Genomic DNA, 24,391 nt, shown 5'->3' with positions numbered 1-24,391 from the left:
GGCTGAAAAGTGCAAGTATCTAGTTTATTACAACAAATCGATCACACGAATTATTACCGACATATTAACATTAAAATAACACTCAACCTTTTCAGAAAATCCCATACTCACAACAATATATTTAAGTTTTATGTCATAAAAACAAAAATTAAAGAAATTATTAAAAAAAAAAAAACAACAACCTTTAAACTGTTATAAATTACTAACAATAGAGCTAAAAAACACTGTAAAATTTAAGTAGAAATCTGAGGTTAAATATAAAAATTATATATATCATAAAAATTACTAAATAGTTATTTCTATCGAAGAAAAACCTACGATGCGTGTTTTATTATTAAATGTTCAAGTTAGTCTGAACATAACAACAAAATTAGAAAATGCTATTATATTAACATAGTATAATGATTTTTTGAACTACAAGAAAAACAATGTTTCTGTTAAAAACTGGTTTATGGTAAATTATTCCTGCTTTTCAGTAATTCTTATTTTGAAAATTACTTAGTGTGATGTTATTTACTCGAGAAAAAATTTTGGAATCAGGGCAAGTTTCATATCAGAATGGGTTTTTACCAACCCCCTCCCTCAGCCACCTATTATTAGAACTATAATTATTATTATTAAAATCTAAAACATGTCGACGATTTGTTTCGAGATGCACAACTTTTGCCTAGTGACCCTCGGCCAGGTAATTTAGAAGCGGCAAAAAATAATTGAGGTACCTATACATACATTATATCATATCGAGAAAGACTAAGAATCGCGTGCCACATTATTGCCTATCCGCACGATATGCACACAAACATTATGGACGGTTCTTACCATATTATTGTTATAATACATATTATGAATCGTATATAACAAAACGTAATTATCTAATACGTGCCATTACACCAGACGCTAAAAAATCACAGATGTCGACTGATATATACCGTACAACGATACGCGCCAATTATCAGCACGAAATCTAGAATAATGTATTCATAATAATATCCTTAAAAACTATTATTATAGAATCTTACAATAATAAAACTTTATTTCATTGCTTTTAATTGCTTATTGCATTTTATAATAATCACTTAGGTATATGTACCAACTGTGTTGTTGTTAGTTTTTTTTTGTTCAAATTTGTGTTTATCTCTGCAAACTGTTTATTCGCTATAATTATGGATTCAGACGGATACAAAATAGAAGTCTATTCAGTTATGAAATACTTATCTGGAATATTATAATCGGTTTAAATTAAGAATTTAAATATTCGTAATAATTTTACTTCCTAGTTTAATTACGTCAAACCGGTTGTTCGACATAGTAGATGTGTAATTTTAAATGCATATAACTTTTTAAATAAAATAAATTATTACATAGTTGAAAGTGTCAACAGTGTAATATGGCTTCTTATTAAAAAGTGTGCATGGTTTTATTGTCTCTGTTATCATAAATGCTTATTTTGACTCGATGTACAAACTTAATATTTTCTAAATAAAATTGTTTTCAATTAAACGTATGAATAATATTTTAAAACACTATACAGCGGTAGGAAACGTTTAGTATAAAGTGTATAAGACATTTTTAAATTCCTGGTAGACTGTATTTACAGCTAACAATCAATTTAATTTTTTAATTTTTATAAATTATGTAACTTTGGCTAGATATAACCTACTACATTTTAGAAGAAATCGACAATTATTAAACATATAAAAACAATTTATAAATCAAAGTAAGTACCTGAATATATTGAAGAATAATTCATATGAGTTAATTTTAAAAGTTTAAGTTAATAAATTGTACAACAAAATTATAAGTACCAGATAAATTAAACATTATTTTAATTATTAATTTTTCAATGGTTTTAATGTTTCTATATTTGTATTTACTTTAGTACACCAATTAAAAATTTTTCATTTCTTTTAATTCATTTAACATATTTTATTAATTTAAAAATGTAATGTTAAAGGATTATAAAGTTAATTTATTCTGTCAGCGGTGACCTGTTCCTTAGTAAATAAAATTTATCAGATAAAATATGATGTACTGTGATAGCTACTCTGATAAAATGAGATATCGTAGTTAATTTCTAGTTGATTTACGTGTATCTCCAATTAACTTTGACGTTAAAATACAATTTGTATGTACATCGAGAGGAATGAGACATCTATTTACTTTGTTTTATTACCTAATTGAATTAACTTTATTTTTATTATTATTATTATTCACAATTCAATAAAGGTTTACGTATTTTTGTCCGAATAAATAGAAATTAAAGTATTTCTTATGTGTGACTTCCTTTCACGCTATCAACTTACTAGTTAATTTCTTATTTTAATTACGTATTGTACCAACTGTATAGATTATGTGTTTCTATTAATAAAAAAAAGTTAAAAAAAATTAATTAGAAAATAAACATCTATATTAGGTTAAAAACGTATATGAGACTAGTTAATTCTGTGTTTGAAAACTAACACTATGTAACACTTGGGTAACACAATCTATAAAATTTTTAAAATAGGAAAACAAATAATAACTTGCATTTTATATTATTTTAATATCAGTATCATATAGTATTAAAGAATTATGTGTGTACCTAATGAATAGGTAGAAAACTCTTATGCTTGATGATTTATTATTTTTGAACCGCAAATAATATTTTAAACAAAACGTCACATTAGTTTTAAACTTATTATATTATAAACTGTGAGTGAAACAACTACATGATTTATTTTTCAGTATAACGTTAAACTTGTTCAATAAAGTTGTTTTTACGATAGTTGACAGGAATATTTTAAGTGGTACTATTTTACAAAATTCAAAACAATGTTATTATCTTTACGATTTACGATTTTTTATTGTTATGTACGTACTATAGCTGTTGAACTTTTGATCCATCCTGTGGATTGTATATATATACGACGAATAATAGTCTAGCTAAAAGAACGAAAGTTATTTAAAACAAAAGAAATAATTCTAAAAAATACATTTATTTCACTAACAATTAAATAACTAAGAAGATAACATAAGCTATAACAGTAACTCGTAAGTTGGTCATAAATCAATACGTTTTAAATGCAATGCGAATAAAGTATGAATAACAAGCAAAATCTCAAAGAAAATAAGTGTTGTTAATATACATAATGGTTTATAATAACACGATTTATTTTATTTATTATGTTTATGGTGATGAATATCATTCAATATCTATAAGCGTTTACAATAATAATTACGTTTACCTTCTGCGAAATAACAATCCCTAGAATAAAAAGTATTTATAAAAAGAAATCAAACATTTTTATTACAACTGATTCCCTTTTTAAAACAGAAAAACATTTTATCAAACATTTATAACTGCTATTTAAATTAGAAAAATACTCTGCCTCATTCTATTTCAAACTTCCCCCTCTTCAATATCCGTTGTACTGAAAAAATGACAATGCTCTTTAATAAAAGGAAATAAGTTTCTACTGATAACACTTTGATAGTAAATAAAACATCGATATTATTGTGATTAAATTGTAGGTACACTTGCCAAGCCAAACGGAAACGTTAAGAAATAAAATATCTTTACAGCTTTTCAATACACGTCGCAGAATAATATGAGTAAGATAATATAATAAAAAAAAGTTGTCATGAGACGTGAACCTAACTAAATGTCTAAACCACAACCACTTAAAAACGCATATATTTTTTTTCATTATGTAGGTATATTGATACAACGATGTTGCTTCTTCAAGATGGCGCATTGAATAATCTCTAAAATGCGTCATACGTGTTTTGAACTAAAATACTAATGTGTCATGATTATAAAGATTTTAGTTTTAATATTAAATCATAAAGACCTCAAAAGTTTAAAATTTTAAATGATGAAATTGAGTATACAATTTAAGCTTTGAAAAAAATTCTAGTTAAAAAAATTAATGATGTAAAAGTAGAAATGTAGAAGTATAAAGGATACATTTTAAAATATTATTAGATTCGTAAAAATATGTGGTACACTTGTCCATAGGAAACATTATTATAGAAATTAACTTTATTAAATGTTTATAATATTATATATGCACCTATATATATAACTTGCATATTTATTCAAGTACTGATATAATACTAAATTGTTCGTGAAATATTAACAGACCTTTTTTTATTTTATTTAATAATATAATAAAAGTATACCTATATATAAAATTAAAATAAAAACAAATGAGCCCAATCGTCTACCTACTCAAGTAATTAATTATTTTGTTTTAAATAGAAGTATAACTCAATTATTGTGTAATTATTATAAATTTAAGCCTAAACTCTATTTTAGAATATACTGCCTATGTCTATAATCTATACAAAATACTCTTTTGACATGATATGAATTATTTTTTACTAGAACATGTACTCTAGCTTTTAATAACGTTTAAGTTAAAGGGCAATTTTTAGTTAAATATAATCATTATTTCGTATAAATTGAAAATATCCAAGCTTAATAATATACCACTTAAAGATCGCCGACTAAAACAAAATAAAATAATCAAAAGCTCATTTTTAATAATTAATAAAAAAAACAGCGTAACGAATGAATAGTATCAAAATTCTAAATAACCAATAAAAATCATCTAAATATTATGTTAAAAGTGATTGATTGTAGACAATAAGTCTTACAAATTTCGACGAACAAGATGCAATAGTTGATTCGCCATATTTTTACTGCGCAGAGTCTTCATATAACGTGATGCATATTATATTACAAACCGATAAATCAAAACGACAACACTGATTAAAAGGACAAAAATATACGTAATAACCTTACTCGCGATTATTGTAGTTATATTATATTGCATTTACAAGCAACGGACGTCGGACAGTCACCGCTGAAATTTGTTGGGTTCAATAAAATCGCAGAGCAGAAGTATTAGCAGAAGCCAAATTAAAATAATTGATTTTTTCCAACGAAAAAAAAAAAAATGTTCAAAAACTTTCATTCCGTCGATGGAATACGTCGTCGAGTGTATTTCTTACGGGTCGGCTTGTGAATTGTTCACTCATCCAGAAAACACCACTTATAGAATGTTTTGCCTCGTGTGTGTGATAACGGCGCTAAGACTCGCCTACGCCGTATCGCATTAAACGAGGCGTCGAGTGAATGGTTGCGTGTATAATCGGCGACGGTAATGAATGGGGAAAACTGAACAAACGTATACGGTGCGCGTTAGGTCTTAAAATATTATATAATATAACTTATTCCCTAATGAGTGCCTACGCCGACGGCATGATACATATATAATGTTTTATTGAACACGGTTTCGACAAAGCAAGGTGAATTGCGATAAACATAAAAACAAAAACATAATAAGAAGCCACATGGGTAACCTACATTCATAAGGACATGAGTATAATTATTGGTATACGTTATTGTTATAGTCCGATGATCGTAATATTATATTGTATTAAGTACATTATTATGACATCACTTACGTCTGGTTCGTCTGTTAGTTTCTTATGATGTACATCGCTGGTGTCCATTGACCGTTTGTGCACGTGTTTGTGTTCGAAGAGGTAAAAGCCCTCCAAACTGCCGATCTATAAAACAAAAATAAATCGTAAAAAATCTCGCCTATTTAATAATTTATATGACACACACATCATACTGTCGGAATAAACCGAAAAGTCGGGTTACATGCGTTATTAGGTAGGTATAATGGAAATACAACCATTGGATTAATATTCAAAATATAAGAAATTAATACACCGCACGGTTGTGTGAGCATGTGTGTTCAAACACAACTCTTTGTAGAACCGTTTAATTAAAAAAAATATGGCATATATATAGCTTTCAACCTCAGTATCCAAGAGTAGACGGGGAAGCGTGAAATCTCTTATAACGGTCTCTTTGATCGTTACATAGTAATTGAAGGTCTAAGTAAAAAAAGCATTTGAAATGGAATGGCACGGCAAAGAATAAAATACTACGACTAAAAACAACAAAATCGCACCCAAAGGAAAAATTGTTTTTGAAATAATATAATTACGGTAAAATACTATGCTAAAACGGTTTAAACTATTTTAAGACGTAATCACTTGACATACAAATGTGAACTTTTGAAAATTAAAAATATAACAAATAATATTTCTTTCAGTTCCTGCGACTAATTTTATTTTTTAATCATTTCATATTACAACAATTTAATAGGGTATACTACAATTGTTTGATTAACCATTATTAATATAATCAGCTAATTTGAATTTAAAAACATAATCTGATATACAAAAACTGCAATAATGAATAGCCATACCTTTTATCAAATTATTTTATATTTTCTTATACCCAATTCAACTAGGTATTTTTGTTTTCATTTGCCAACAATATAATTACATAATAATATAGTTGATAGAATTAACCAAATGTAGTTATTTTATTCATTCATTTTAAACTACGATATAGGCAGTTATAAGCAATAAACACGTTTAATCATAGGGTAAAATGTAACATAGTAAATAATTAACTTAATTTCAAGATAAAAAGTGTCTTGCGCAGTTTTCAAGTCAAAATCGAGACGTTTAAAACGCACACAAATGCGATTAGTCTTCTGATAATATACATATTTTATAGATATAAACTAAAATGAAATAAAAATCCCCACCAAATTTATCTTACAGAGCTGTTTTTAAGCCTCGTCCCTTTCATCTTCCCGTAGAAAATAGAGAAAACGTGTTAACGTTGCAAGAAGAGTTTTACTTGCACGTGGTTAGCATACTTCACATTGACCAACGGATACGTGACAGCAAAAAATGATAGAGAGAAACTAATGTTTTTTTGTTTTTTTTTTTTTATCCTTCTCTCCAACGACGTTAGCAGACATAGCGACTACAGTCATGATGATACAGTGGTTTGACATAATAAAAACGGTCTACCCAACTCGCGTGATTCTACCAACATTTATTACCCAGGCCAAAACAACTCGCGACTGTTCGCTGTGTGTCACATACCATTCACTCATGCGTTCAACGTTGGTAAATTTCAATTCGAAATTCCACAATGTGCCTAAGTCCCCATATTTAAGCGGATTTCGTTTTGGTATTTTCGTTTTAAATTGAGTAAAACAATAGCATTGAGGGCTAGCAATTTTCAGAAATTCCATGAGAATTCACTATGCTAGATTACAAAAACAAAATCATTCATTGATGAACATTTGTTTGAACAATTTTAACAGACGAATCCAAAATGCTTTTTCCAAATTGCTTTGTTTCCAAACAAAAAAAAACCAATACATATTTAATCGAACATTTGAGATTAAACTAAATAAATAGCATGTATGATGCAATAGGTAATAATGTATTTATATTTACATCCATCTTATATTGTGACAGTATTTTAAATTATAGTTATCGACAGTAAAAGGGTTTTGAATAAAAAATACACTATATGCGTTAAAAATGTTACGACTTTCGAATTATTTTTGATTAAACGCAAATACCCATCCTATATATTTTTAAATATTATCTATAAATTAATATTTATACATTTTTAGGTTTTTATTTTTAGTTTTACAATCTGTTTATTTCTTTTAACTATCACAGATTTACGGAACCTATTTACAATGTCTGTAAGTTAAGTTAATTTAAAAACTCTGATGTAATAAGCAAATAATTATAGTAAAAAAATAAAATACATAGCAGTTTACAAGTTAAAATATAATTATCACTTGCAGGTAAATTGAACAATTTTAGTTTCGTAATTTTAAAATTGATTTTTTTTTAAATAAAATTGTATAGGAGACACCAAATAGTTGCTAAGTTTTTTTCTCTGTTATGCATTTATTATAATTTGTTCATTGTATGTAAGTAAAACAAGATATAATTAAAAAGCAGTTCTATTTATAAAAATACACATAAATTATAAAGATTATGATAGAAGGTTTCAATAAAAACGACACGTAATTTTACAACTGGATTTTATAGCAAGAAGTCGATTTTGGCTTCGAAAATCTTCACTCTTAATTTTGGGTAATAAAATAATATAACTTGTCCAAAGGAAGTGCATATATTAAACTAAATATAACTTGCTGTCACTGTGTGAAAGCTGAATACTACTTTCGCTTTAAATGTTTAATTTATTAAATGACATAATGACCAGGATGATGACCATTAACCATACGGCATAATATGCCACATGCAACACAGCTACATATTCCATGCTATTGAAGACGAAAAATCTGGTTCGACAACATGCACATAATATAATGATATGTAATATTATTTATATCATTTAAAAAAGTAAAAAATGTTTTTTATTTTATCTTTTTTCTCCGGGTCGAGTTGTTACCGTTTCGGTCAACGGTTTTCAGACAAAAGTTATATGAATAAATACATCGATATCATTTCGGACTTCCTGTAACAATTTTGGTTGAAGGAAACAAAACTAACGACGCTACAACGAAATATATACACTGCCAACAATTTGTTTGGAAAGGGATTTTAGAACTTTACCAAAAAACCTCAAACTAATGACATCCGTATACAACGATTTTAATTGGCAAACATATAATAATAACTTATACAATACAAACTTATAATCGGGAATAATAATGAACAGTTAGGATGCAGTATTATCTTTATTAATATTGGATACGAGTTAAAAGAGACAAATGTAAACAATAATAACATTCATTATATCTATTAGGAAAATCTTATTAAAAAATTAACGATTTCCGAAATATAAATAACAATCATCACATGGGCCGGACATTAGAATGGAACTGCATGTACACAGCTCAGAACTAGGGAAAATTAAAAAACACGGTTCCGTATATTAGGTTAAAAAATGTAAACACTGTTCGCTATTTTGAAAATATCCATCAATCTCGTATTAAGTTGTGAGAAAATAAATCCTCTATCAAGGTATAAAAATCACTGGTCAGTGTACATAAAAATAAACACTCGACCGTGTTAGGCTCGATGAGATCAACGAATCTATACACAAATATAAACAGCACGTGAAATAATATTATACAGACGTAAAAGAGCAGCTCGCTACTTGCGGAAGTGTGCGAAACGGAAAACGATGTCACGCGGCAAACAGTAAAACAAATAATAAGTGAAAAAGTGAAAAAAAAAACAATAGGTACAAAAACAAAAAAAAATGTAAACAAACGGTCTGGCCGAACGACGAAACGCGACGGACGTCGCTAATTATGACACTGCTGATGTATATATACGCGCTAACGTGTGTTTGCAGCAGAAAAAGAGGAAGAGAGACACGCTGAGAGGGACGGGATTCTAACAGAGGTTTACACTGCTGATTGCCGCCAAACGACACGGTCGAAGGATGTGGATGCGTCAGGGCAGTGGGACGGTGGTAAATAATGAAACGGTTAAAAATCGTATTATTGAATCCGAAAATGTATTCAGTCAATTAAGTCGAAAACACGCTTGCTTCCATTTATCTATATTAACGCGATCCAAACTGCGAATCGCGAACCGTAAACAATTAATAAACGTCCGCCAAACGGCTACAACACCTACGGACACAAAAACCCTCTGACCCGCACCCTCGTGACGTGGCGAAATCAGTTCTGGAATTGGAGGGAGGAGCGCAGGAAGACGAAGGTCATCTACTATTTGTTTTTATAGTTATAGGGCACCCTTTCAACTAATTGTTGTTATCAGAATAGGGAAGATGATTCTTTGAAAAAAAAAAATGTTATACAGTATCGAAAAATTGAATTAGATAAGATGATCAAAATCAATTTGATCAACTATATAACTTATTATTACTTTACTATTATGATAATGCATAAGCTATAAAACAAAATTTAATTTTAATAATTAAAAAAATATATAAACTATAATTAACAATTTTTTGTTCATAACATTTATTGTAATTGTTCATAGTACTTCAATACTGGCATAAGTGTACCGTGTATTAAAATTATTTGCTTGATAACTAATGGTTGGAGGTGTTGTGTGATGAAGCCTTAATGTTAGTCTGAGTTTGATCATTTCGAGAGAATCTATATTCTTAAGTCTAAGAGGTACTCTATATTTTTTTTTCAAATTTAAACTCTTATTGAAGTTATACAACCATATTATTATATTGTTGTAAAAGTTATTGTCCATCCTAGACGTTGAAAACCCGAACCTTCATCGGCCTTGTGGTCTAGGGATCAGATCGAACGAGCGTATCCTCGGTCGTGATAGTGATCGATGTTGTTTTGTAAAAACACCTACCCCAATACAATAGTACAATGACAGTTTTTGATTTCAAAACTATTATTCCGACTTTTAAGGTATAAAAAAAATTTATAATCGCACAAGGAACAGTTCGAAATTTAAAAGCATTTATGATTGCACAAATACAACCAAACAGGTATATGCTATTAATAACAAACACGTTTAAAAAACCTTATCCCAATACAATGTGCGAAAATCGATTTATTATCACGTTACTCCGCGATGTTTGTATGTATATATATATATATATATATATACACACACACACATAATATATGTTTATATATATATATATATTATGTATATAAATGATATATATTATCAAATGATTTTAACCAGAAAAAAAACTTATACCTACTTAACCATAAGCCGATTCGGATTTACTAGGATGACGTATTTACACGTTTTGTATTTTAAAAGATAAAAATACAGTAGATACGTAATACTTCAAATAGGTTGTCAGACCGTTACTACATCGAATTTGTTTTCGGCGCAAAAGCTTATGATGAAATATATGATATTAATATATAAGCAAAAATAACTCAGATAAATATCATATTCCATTATAAATCAAAGTTCAAACACCAATATTGTAATTTTAATGTATATTAAACGGAATATTTATGAGAAAAATTGGCAAGTATTGATAACCACTTAGCTGTACAGCTGGAGTCGAGTGTACCTCGTCATTGACTAGGTTACTGATGTAATGATTATTATACTACATTTGTAATCATTGATCATTCATTGTTCAAAAAATATGTTCTGACCAAAGTCTGTCGGCCATTTTACTCCGGGTATTTTATGATATAATATATTGCTGCTATAATAGTAATTATTATTTTATTATTAATAATCGGTATAAATAGACAATTATTGCTTAAAATTCGTCTTAAAATTTTGAAACTTTTATTGAGTAGAGAAAATAATAGATTATGTAGAATTGTAGAATTTGGTATCAAGATTCTACAACTAATACTCATTGTACTAAATTTAAAAAACGAAAATCATTTGGTGAGAAATCGGTGTTGTACGCGTAAATATCCTGTGTATGATATAGTGCATCGAAGTATAAACTTCAGACGATCATAAGAAAAAAAAATCGTACAAATCAAATGTCTAGAAATATGTGAAAAATAAAAGAAGCAAAATATTTTGAAAATGATATCAAAGGTATAAAATAATAGATATAATATAAACGTTTTTAAAAAAAAATATCTACGGTTATTCGTTTTTGAGTTACAAGAAAATGAATAAATCGATTTTATCAAAACCTGGTTGGTTTTATGTCGAATTCCCGTTTTTAATTTTTTTTTGTTTTTCACAATTATTAAGAAAATTACTGACAGCTTTTTACTTTTGATCACTTCAACGTATCAACTAGATTCACTTTTCTACAAGAAATACATTGAAGAATTTTTATTGCTCAATCAACCTCTCAATAAAGATAACTCAACCTATAAATTTAACCCTTCGCTGGGAATCCAAAATATATTTCGAATTAAAATGAAATATTTTTATTCTACCTATTATATAATATAGGGATGTGTATTGTGAATAGATCAAGGAATACTAAATTAAAGTTTACGAATGTTCTGGGAACGCATTAGTCTAGTTCAAAATGTTTGAGAAGTTCTCCACGAACAAAGTATATAAAATACTAAATAGTAACTCCTGGTTGAGCACAAAAACATAAAATTTACTTAGTTTGTTCTTAACACTATAAATCGAATGACCTCTTCGGTTGGCCTCATTATCGGTTTTCCTTTTGATATCAGAAAAGAAAACCTTTATCGATCTTTCCATCCAATTTACAAGTAATAATAAAAAAAGCAGAAAACCCTGATAGCAGTCCGACCAAAGTATTAACGCCGTCATTATCCCAAACCATAAAATCAAAAAGCTTTTAAAATGCCGTCATCTGTATTGACCATATTTATCTATCGGAACTTTTGACTTAAAAAGAATATTTTATAGAAAAGTGAAAAACATATAAGTATACATAACCTAGACATTAAATACTTTTCAAAAACTATTTTCATTTTTGTTGATTTGTTTATAATGAATTTAATTAAACATCACTATTTACTGCCTTGTCCAAATATGAAATAAGTACTGGAAATGTTTTCACACGGGTATCGAGGTTTCAATGTTATTCTCGAGAGACATTTTGGCTTACGTTAATTGAATAAAAACATCACGTTCCCCGAAGATTTTCGAAAAAAATTGAGATTTAAAAAAAAAAAATGGAAGAAATTATTATTGTTTCCTTCGTAATACTATTGCAGTCACGTCAACTCTCATTTGTATTCAAACCTCGGCAATAGTTATAACAATTGATTTTATTTTCATAAAAAAGTAATTTATTAAAATATACTTCCTGTACTTTTTTCTATACGTATTCCGTTTTAATAACTAAAGGTCATACTTTATTTTTGGTTCAGTCGACGGGAAACAATAAATTCATCAAAATACGGTCCTGCCTATTTTTCATCTTTAGTTTTGTTTTTATTCCCCCGGCCTAATATATAATTTTTAAAAAAACACTTGCTATTTGTATTTATTTTCTTTAAAAATAAATAACTGATACTTATTCGAACCACTATTTTTCATTAAAAAAAAAAAATAATAGTAATAGAAGTTTATTCGTATTATATTTAATTAATTACTTTTATTGCAGATTTCTAATAAACGATTTTTTTAAATTCTATCGGTATTTTTATACAAAAAAATAATTAATAAAATTACTCTTGCATATCCAACAAGAGCTTTAAAACGAATAATTAAGTATTTTAATTAATTTTGGAACCAAAGATTGCGTTTATTTTATCGCCTAGCCATAAAATTAAAAGATTAGTATCTTTCATACATATATAGTACATACAGGTGATATCCGAGAATTGTGTATGTTTACACTCCATTATAGCCTAAAGGTGACGAAGTTTTCTTTTAAGCAATTTTAAAACATTAAACGATTTATAACATATCGTTGAGTTTTAACAAGTGTACTCTACTAAGTTAAGTCGAGGTCAGGTTTGTTGTTCAGTAATTACGAAAAGTTACTGGGCAACACCGTGACGGCGACAACAACTTTTAATCTTTACAACAAGGTAAATTCAAAGAATTCGTATTATATCTGCCAACTATAACAAGTAATAACTTAATAACATCAAGATAAGACTACACGTGTATCAGAAATAATTACGTTATTATGTTACGTATAAACTTTGAAATTATAATAATTGATAATTTCTCAAATTTTAATGATATTAAATATTTTAAACTAAAACTAATATAAAATTAGTCTCATGATTGTAAATTTTCGACAAAACGTATTTACCATACAAGGTTTATGGATTATAATAGATTATAATGTATATACCTTGTTTACTACATACCTAATATATACTATTGTCTGATGATATCTAACTAATTTTATCGACAATAGTTATTTGGTATAATAATATATAATTTACAAACTCATCTCAAAAAATAAAACGTTGATTATACATAAGTTAATGGATTAGGAATCTTCCAAAAATATATAGGTATACAAGTGTTATCAACACAAATATTACCGTCTGAAATTAAATTACAAGATTAACAAACACCTATATTATCGTGATACAACAGCGTCAAACGCGTTAATTAGTTATTCGAACGACGTTTCGGTCGTAATATTGCAATATAATAATTATATAAACACATAATGTATAATAATATAATGCCTAACTTAACAACTAAATTTTGAATACCAGCTCAAATATCCCCGTGACGATATAAGCTTCAGCGTGCATACTGTATGGATCATGTGTGTAATACAAATATTTCGAATAGTTTTGATCGTTGATCATTGGATACTACCTCTCGTCCCTTGTTCATGAGATCAAGTATTCGGCACATGGACGAACCAGCGCTGTACAGCGTACGAAAGCGGCAAACACATTTTCCCTCAAATAAATATTCATTATAGAATAAACCATAACAACAACTCTGAAATGTACAAGTACGAGTACAACGATTTTTTTTCTGTGAGCACAAAAACAAGTTCATAACTTACACATATATATTATGAAATTTGTGACCCGTGACGTTAATGCAACGGTTTCTGTGTACAAAAATTACAAACCAGAAAATAAAGATTTGAAGAAATTTAAAAGAAACGTATTTACAGATATAGCTGACATAATAATATCAAACATTCTGACTATTTAAACGATAGGTAGCTGTATATACAAAATTTGATTTATGGTTAACGTTGATTATTGCAATAAATTATGATCGAAAACGTTAAAAGCAATACACAATTATTAATACTTTAATTATAATAAACGATCGTTTTAGTTAAAGTTACGATTGATGACTGCAAAAAGTATCTACCCATATTCAATATATATTTTACAAAATTATTATCTTTTATAAACTTGATTTTTATGGCTCAGAGTTGTATTTTTACATAAATTAGATACGCAGAAAAACTATTATGTATATGAGCTACACAAATAATCAAATGATATATGTTTATAATGTAATTAAATGTTACAACCTAAAACAGAAGGAACGCATGTATATTCATTTGCGTGTTTAAACCCTTTGTCTAGGATTATATTTGAATATAATATGCAGAACTTTAAAGCATAACGATCAACCCCTATCCACAATTTCCCGACAAACCCAACGCAGCCAACACCAAACCCGAGAACTTAATTATCCTTTTCGAGTTGAAATTTAAATAACTGTAGAATACCTTTGCACCTCCATCCTACCGACTTTATACTGCAATAATTTAAAATTATAATGCATTTCTATATCGATAAAAGCTCATGGGACCTACTCTTTATACAGAAATGGCGGGTTGTTAACAAAAATGCTGATAATCCTGCAGCAACCAAAATATTTCAGATAGGCGAGATTTGCAAATACCAATATATAAATTACAATGATGTTTGTCAAAATTTAGTGATGTAGGTACCTAATATTATTTTATCATTGTTTTTCCTGTCGTTCTGTCAATATTATGAAAATTGACAAACACGGAATACGTCAAAATGATTGTTTATAACAAACATGATGCTGACATCAACGAAAACGAGGTAAATATAAACTGTTATTACCAAAATGAAAATACAAATAGAAAATACTGTGTAACTGATACATTATTATTATATAGAATAGAAATGTAGTGGAGTAGGTAGGTTAACATACAAAAATGACATTAACTGCAGGCAAAAAAATAAATATTATCACTGAAACAGTTAAGAATATTAATTAATTAGTATAATGTTACAGCAATGCCATTAAAAATCCAAAAACAATGAGATCGAATAATCCGATTGGACTTTAAATGTGATGTAATGAAATTGATAACCTTATATAATACGTAACATGATGCATGTTATTATATAATATATAAGAAAATACGATTGGGGCTAAAAGCAGAAATTTGTCAATATTTATGAGCTTTTAATCCCGAAATTGATGAAATTACAAATATTATACATTTATACCATGCACAGACAACGAGAGACAACGAAAAGTAACGACATGAGTTTATCGCGTAACGTCTTTATTGTTATCGTCCCCTTCACAGTACAATTTTTCGCATTTTGAACGGTTATTTTTTTTAATCAAAAGCGGTTGTATAACGACCACCACGGTCATTGTTGATTACCCATTTCGAGTTCATATCTAAAAACATGTATCTTTTCTTCCGCAGGACATAAAGAAAGGGCAAAAAAAATTTAATTGCCCATTTGTACCCTTCTCTGTACGGCGGCGGTGGTGGCGTTGATAGTGACGATGGCACCGGAATATGTCCCAAAGATGAATATTTACGGAGGCGACAGTGGGGATTTTAATTAGCGCTGGGCTTTTCGGAAGTCTCATCACGCTACAGTGCAATTTTATTTATTATTATTGCCATTGTTATTATCTCTTCACGTCGGCCATTCGCGAATAGATCCCACCGAAAGCTTTAATCACACGAAACGACCGCAATTAGTCCAAATTCTGTGCACTAATTAAAAAAAAAAAATAATAATAATAACCAAACCAAACATCCGCTGACACAATATTACTGAAGCGACAGCGGTGATGTGGTGGCGGTGGTGGTGGTGGCGGTGAAGGCAGTGGTATTGGTGGTAGTGATATCGGTGGTGTTGGGGTGTTAGTAGTATGGCTGTAGTGTCCGTCGACAATTTTTAATTATTAATTTTCAGGGTGGACATATATTTAAATTGTCAACGTTTTAAGTACAAACTACAAACACACATCCATTATATTCGATATCAATTAAATATATTCCTGCTATTTGGAAGTAATTTAATTTCAAATACCGTAGTTTTTATTTTTCGAACAATACAAAACAATTATAACAGAAATATACGAACATAATTAATACTTGAAAAACCTTTAATTGCATTTTTTTGAACTTCAAAATAAGACAAAGCTAAAAAAAAATTGTATTGTTAAGAATCGTTGAGAAATGAGAGTATATATGTTTGCTATTTATTTTACGAAATATGACAGACTACATTTTTTATAACAAAACGCCAACAATTAAAATAATTCAACTTTTAGTACATAAATAAATGTTAAATACTTTGGGCCAACACTCAAAGCAAACTGTAAATTGACAGATTTAAGTGTACCTAAGTATATTTCGATTGTTTTCCTACTATCACTATTTACAACACTGAATCAAATGGTAAGTTATATATTTTCAAACACAAAAAATAATACATAATTTAATAATCACGTTTTAATAAAAAAATTAGATATAGTAATAGGCTGTTGATTGGTTTAATTCGTATAAATTAAACATTTAGTAATTTAGATAGTAAACTTAACAGTTAAAACTACTAAGTATAAACGCACATTAAACCTAATATAAATATTTTTGAAAACAAAAATCATACATAGGTAATAAAATATTAAATATGTCTTTACAATGTACTTTTTATTAAGTAACCAGTAAGGCAGTAAACATAAAAATAACAATCAAAAAATTCTGTAAATTATAAAACCAAATAAAAATTAAAACATGACCGCGGCCATTATAATGGTTACAATTTCTAAAAAGTAATTGGATCTTAAATAAATTAACATTTTTAATGTATCATAAACATTACGAATCGGAATTATTTACTCTCGTAATTTTTCAATTAGGTACCAACCCTTTACGAAGGAACACTCACTATCAAAATAATAACGAGAAATTCAAATTAAATAAATACACAAACCATTATAAATTCCAAGTATTAAATACCAAAATAATGGTCATGAATCAATAATCAACATCATTGCAGTTGGTATTTGAATTAAAATCTATCCCTCATTTAAACACTTAATGTGCGTGTATAGTAAATAAAATAAAAACTATTAAATAGTACAAATGTTGTATGAATTATTAAGTCGTAAAAATATATAGCGTAAGGTTTTAATTTTTTTAAATCATAAAAAATATAAACAGTTGACATCAGTCACAGTATAAAAATATTAAAGATTTTTTTAGACGTTATAATTAAACGTGATTTACCTGTCCTTATTTTATTAATAAATTTAAAACATTTATATTTGAATAAGTTATTCGAACTATTAATAAAGTCATAAAACCCCACTGAATTAGACATTTCTAAATCATCAACATTTATATTTTTATATTGGTTTTTAAATTAAAATGCATACTTATTAGTTATCGTAGTATCCTATTTTCAAAAGTAATATATTTTCTTTAATAAAAAAGGCCTTATTGTAATACCTACTTATTTGTTTTCATTCTAAAGGCTAAAATTACAATACTTCGCAAATATTATTCCAGTTTGGAAATTATTTCCCACTTGGAAAACCAAACGTAAAATTTGCGTCTAAAGCGGCGAGACGTATTTAGTATTTAAGTCGAATATATTTATTAATTAGAGAATATCCTAGATTTTTTGCAAATGTATTTTCATTAAAAATATTGTCTAGCGATCCAAAACGGATTACATGCTTTCTGATGGTTTTTATTTCTTGACCTTGTTATAGTAAACATTTCACGTAGACTATTGCAAATTTGAAAACAATTTAATTAAATACAACTCACAAAATATTCATAATATTATATTACTCTCTTTGATAATATTTCTAGATTATAACTAGTATTAGGTATCTCTAAAAACATTGTAATTTAAATAAAAAAGAAAAACTATAATTGTTTTTATTGTTATAAATAGACTTGATTTCGAATATGATCAAAAATTTTAATTAAATTTAAATTTTGTAAAATATGTATATTATTAAAACAATTTAACTACAAGACAATGATGGAAAAATTATTTTTATACTGAACCAATTATTAAACTAATTGGTTTAGTCGATAATTATCATAATGTCCAAGCATCATGTTATTTTTTGTAATATTTTCTCAGAAATAATTTTTGAATATATTGTGATTTTATAAATAATCATATTGAGCTATCAGCAAACCACAGCAAAAATAAACATTTAATTCTAGATCAATTCGATTTAACAACATTTTCTGTTACATTAAGTACTAATGAAACGTGTCCAAAATTGTAGTTTCAATTATTGTTAAAAACTCATCTTTAATAACTGCGAATATACTATAGAAATCGATGGATGGCTAAAATATCACACGTGTTAGATTTAAATTAACAAATATTCTTGGCAGTTGCGTACGAATTTATATTTTTAATCGATTATTATATGCTGTATAAGTGTACAACATCAATCAACATGAATAAATGATACATTTCAAAAATCCACAGTGAAGTATTATTCTAAACGAATAAAAAAAACATCAGAGACCGCACAGTAGAATACATTTTAAATTGTGTTAAACACATCTATCATCTACCTATCTATGATTGTATAGTGTATATATATATGACCTGTATATATATTATGGATATTACAAAACTGCATCATCACTCGTTCCGTTATGCTCTGGTTACATTTTAAAGTGTTTATACGATTTGTATTATCTGATTCGTTCCTAGCTACGATTCAGCTGCGTGCCTGCGTACGATTTCCTGATCGTATTACCTGACTATCAATATAATATTATTATATTTGTTAATTTAAATGTTTTTAATTGTAACGGTATATGTACTACACCGTCAATAGCCATTTTGTTTAATTTTTTTAACATTTACGGTCATTTTATGATTTGTTTGATCATCTGTTTATTATTTGCAATATTATACAATAAGACATGTTTGAATAATATTTATAATTTACAAATTATAACCAATGCTAAAGAAATTAATCAAATAATTCAGTTTTTATGACACTAGAAATTCTATCACGGATTTATTAAAATAAGTATTTTTTTTTTTTTATGATAATTAAATAAAATAGTATATCGTGGGCGTATATGAAATTATATATTATAAAGATCATTTTTAAACTTGGGTACATAATGATAATATTTAGTCATACTCATAAGTGTATTAATTTCAACTTTTTTGTTTAAGGTCGGATTAAATATTGTCTCAGTTAAACTTACTCAATTTTAACAAATCTATTAAATAGATAACTATTTATGAACAATAAAATGACTCATCTAATAAAATAACATTCATGAATAATAATGTGGTTTTCGGTGATTTTTAAACGATTAAATGATTTATTTGTCAATATGTGTACTTCAAATACCTAAACAAAAGAATCTTCCATTTGTATCTTTAATATTTTTGAACTGTTATTATAAAAACTTATGAGGAATTTAGTATTACATTTTTAAGCTTTTAAATTGATAATAATAGTAAAAAAACAGAAAAGAATTGAAAATTGAAAATGTCTAGGTCTAAATGGGTCAAAAAGAGTCAAAATATTTTGACGCATATAATACATTATAAATTATAATACATTTTAATATACATTCAATTTTCATGGACAAGCCACCATTTACGAAAAGTAATTTTTGGGTGAATGCGTTTTCAATGTTTTCATGTATCAATTATGAATATACTGCCGTCGTAATTTAAAAATTATTTAAGTTCGAATTAAATCTTATTTTAAAGTTAAAAGAATAAAGCCAATATTTTATCAATAAACTACAAATATGAATTTAGATATCCTACAAGAAAACACAATACATAAATTCACATAGCCTATATTTATTTATTCAGTACATAGCAAACAGTTCTTTAAATATTATTACAGAGTTTACGATTCTTTTTAAATATTAGTAAAGAAAATAAATATTTTTCATAAGAAAAGTCTCTTCGTATTAATCAAAATTAGTCACAACAAATATGTTTCGAGTATTTTTCAGTAATTTAATGGTGCTTTTTCTTCAAGGTTGTTTTTTTTTTGCAGAATATGATAATTTGTGTGCAGTATACATATATAATATACAGTAGACTCATTAAACATATAAAATTATATAATTAGTTAATTGTAGTGACCTACCTACTATAAACAGTATAAACTATTTATTTTATCATTGTATTAAATATTAAATATATATATTGAAGATATTAACAAACCTTTAAACCTTCAATATATATTTATCGCATACATTTATTTTAAATATAACTTCCATCATTGTAAAATTGAGAGGGCTATTTAAGTATAATATAAGTTAATTAATACTAATGCCTAATACCTACTCAAAGCATATAATTATGTAGGAACACCAGTATAAAGTTATGAAATAATTATAGACACACAATTTCAATTAATTAATAAATATATAAGTATACACACAAAAAGGCATTATAGATTAGGCACGATTATAAACTATAAAAACAAAAATTAAAATTGAAGTACCTAAAATTTCAATTTAGTAGGAGTATAACTAAAGAAAATTATATTTTGGTATTTAATATGTTAGTATTACATGATATTATGAATTTCACATTAACACAGTTCTTAAACATAATTATTAGTGAATTAAAATTCATAAAAAAAAAATGAATTGATACGATGTATAAGTGAACAATTTTTGTAATAAATGCAATTTAATTTATTTGTAATATATGCAATAATAATATAATAAACGATAATAATAAATATATTATGTTAAGCACACCATAAAACGTATAAAATGTGAAGATAAAAGATATCAATCGATGATAAGATATAAAAACATATTTAAAAAATAAATACCAAGTTATTATAGTTAACATTTAAATACCTAAGAATCACTATAATTGACTAAAATATTAAATGTTTAAATACAGAACAGGTTATATTCTGATATACCATATAATCAAAAAAAATGAATATGAACAGCTTGAGTTAGGTACCACAATTTTGTATAAAATAATAATTCGTGAAATGAATGACTTATTAGATTATTACCCATATCAAGAACAAAAAAAAAAAAATTAATCATTTTAAAAGTCTGAGCATCAAAAACCTGATTATTATGTTGATTGTGACCTCAAAATAATTTGGATACCTAATAAATGATATTTCAATAAAAAACGCCTTCTTAACATGTCCGTTACGTGGGTGATATGGTTTCATTATGTAACGAGATAAATCCAAACTAAAACGCAAACACGTATCTGAAGCGTAATATAAAGGTAAACTGATATACTGTAGTTATCGTAACAGGAAGTTTTCGAATTAATAGTTTGCATATACATTTTTTTTGCATTGTTTTGTCTGGACACCGCCCTGAAAATTGTCAACACGCCGCCGGACAACTGCAGTACGACTGTACATTGTCTGTATTGTAAAACACAATTTGATGTTATTTCACATGGTTTGTACAACAACACGAGCATGCTGTAAATGTGAACGACGTTCATTATTCCGAAATGTCGTGCGTCCGGATTATTTTTATGTAAAACCACTTTATCAAAACTGATAATTAATGAATACCAAATTGCTGATTTTAGTGAACTAAAACCCATTCGAAATTTGTTGATGAATTAGATGACGCTAAATCACAAACAACATAATGCGGAAAATATTATACATCCGATTGATTACCTAAATATAAAGTTAATATTTACCATGAAATAAAATATATATTATGAATAGGGCTAGGATACATAATATGCAATATAAAATAGCGAAATATGAATTCAATTTTGTCGGAATAATCTAAGATATGCAGTAAAATAATGTGAAGTTAATTTACCAATAATTTCCACGCTATCATTAAGTAAAAGAAGTATCTTATAATTTTAAAATAAATTGAATAAATTGACTTTAAGTGTAAGCTAAATTATTGTTATTGATAATTCTTTTAAATAAACCTATACCTAGCATTTTCAATACAATTTTACATTATTTTAATCAAAGTCAAAATATCTGATTTTATGAAATTTAAATAAGGATTGTTTCATAAAAGAATAATAATAAAATAGTGGCATCATAAGCATTTAACGCTAAATTAATTTAAATATACCATAAAACATACATTTTTCTTGTTTATGGTTAAAATATTCAATCATATGCATTGTTCTTAAAATATGGGGCGATTTGTGAACATTACTAAACAATTTTTTTAAAAGGACGTGGCAAACAAAACATAATGCATATAAATCCTAGTCCTAATTATAAACAATACAAACACTTTAGTTGGTCTATCATCCAACCATTATCCAAGTACACTTTCCCAAACCTTGAAATTATAGCCAGTGGACTACATTCCAAATGGTAATTTGAATACAGTTGCTCAAGTAAATACAATACTTGTGGATATTATACTGTACATACAGTGACAGGTGTGAAATACATAATTTTAAAACGTATCTCTATGGTCTATAATTTTATAATAAAAGTAATCGAATTTACACAAAAACATTCAACACGGAATCAATTTATTTTTGCAATATTTCGTTACCAAATATGTTACTAAATCGTAATATAAAATTATAAACATTATAAATATTATATTCAATATTCATACGTTTAATATATTATTTGAACACAGATATTTTTTACGCATACGTCTAAATTGTAGATTATGTAGGTAATTTAAACATTTATATTTTGAAGACAAAGCGAACATACCAAACATTAAGTAATAATGCAATTTGAAATGTCTGTAAAAAGTCTAACAATGAAAAATCTATAACTTTTCCACCGTGAATTAATATTGTATGCTTATCTCACGCATTCACACAATCATTTGATAATTTAACGAAAACAATCAAAATTTACACCAACTATGTTAATTGTATTTTAATAAAACTGTGTTTTCAATTAAACGAATGGGTACAGCACGGACGCAGAAATCTGGGAGATCATATTTAAACGTCATGTGACAACTTAAATTGAATTGTTTTTAGAAAATTCTCCAGCTCGCGAGATCTTTCAAAATGAATTACAACAACAACTGGTGCGGTTCATTTTTGCTTAACTTTTAATTAGAAATTGAACGCGTGCAACTATATAATAGCGGTCCCTTTTGAAACAGAAAATGAACTGCGGCACTGCGATTGAATAGCCAGGAACAACACTATATATGTACAGCATTTTCGTGGTAACAAAAGTAGTCGCCTGCTCAGACTTAACGAAATCTATTGTTGAGCGTAAAGCAAACGTTTACAGAAAAGTTGCAAACTAGATACGGTAGCTTTTAACATATTAATATCTTATATAGATATTAATAGTGTATGCGTGTGCGTGTGTGAATGAAAGCTTTTATTCCCTCTTTTCTAGTGTACCTAAATATAATGTACTCGCGTAAAAATACATGTTTTTGAAAAGTCCTTCTTCAGGTTAAGGCAACGAAAATCATGCAGATGACAAGAGTGTTTTCTCGGTACACACATTCTACATCCGAGGCCATACGTCCGATTTTAAATTTAATAGAAACGATGAATAATAAAAGCGTTTACCATCAAAAAAAGAAATCCTCAATTTGAAATATTTTGCATTTATAATATATTTCTATAAACCGATGTATTCACCAATAACTGTTATGTATTTTAACACTCGAGACTTACGAGCCTGTTATCATTATTATCGAAGACTCTTAGCAAAATACACCATACATACCTAATGTTACACTTATATACAAGAGTATAATATATAAGGGGAGTGTAATGGTCGAATGAAACAATGTTTTTAAGAAGAAGGTTAAAAATATAACATTGTTGTTCACTTATTCTTATTCATACAAAAAATATATCGTTTTTTCATTAAAAAACATATTTCACAATATTCACATATAATATATCTATAATACAAAACGACAATGTACGAATTTAATATA

General features: G+C 27.3%; 1 protein-coding gene across 3 annotated transcripts in view; it reads right to left on the bottom strand.

Annotated features, from left to right (window-relative positions):
* Positions 1–24,391, bottom strand: part of LOC111030579 (furin-like protease 2) — a 135,946-nt gene that overhangs the window by 85,054 nt on the left and 26,501 nt on the right. For all 3 annotated transcript variants that reach the window (XM_022310137.1, XM_022310135.1, XM_022310136.1), the window contains exon 3: positions 5,452–5,556. In XM_022310137.1, coding sequence (XP_022165829.1) covers positions 5,452–5,556 — 105 coding nt within the window. The remainder of the gene's footprint in view (positions 1–5,451; positions 5,557–24,391) is intronic.

The sequence above is a fragment of the Myzus persicae genome, unplaced genomic scaffold, assembly GCF_001856785.1.
Source record: "Myzus persicae strain clone G006 unplaced genomic scaffold, MPER_G0061.0, whole genome shotgun sequence".
In the NCBI taxonomy this organism is placed as follows: domain Eukaryota; kingdom Metazoa; phylum Arthropoda; class Insecta; order Hemiptera; family Aphididae; genus Myzus; species Myzus persicae.
Note: the sequence above shows the minus strand (reverse complement) of the source record. Positions and strands in the feature narration are given on the sequence as shown.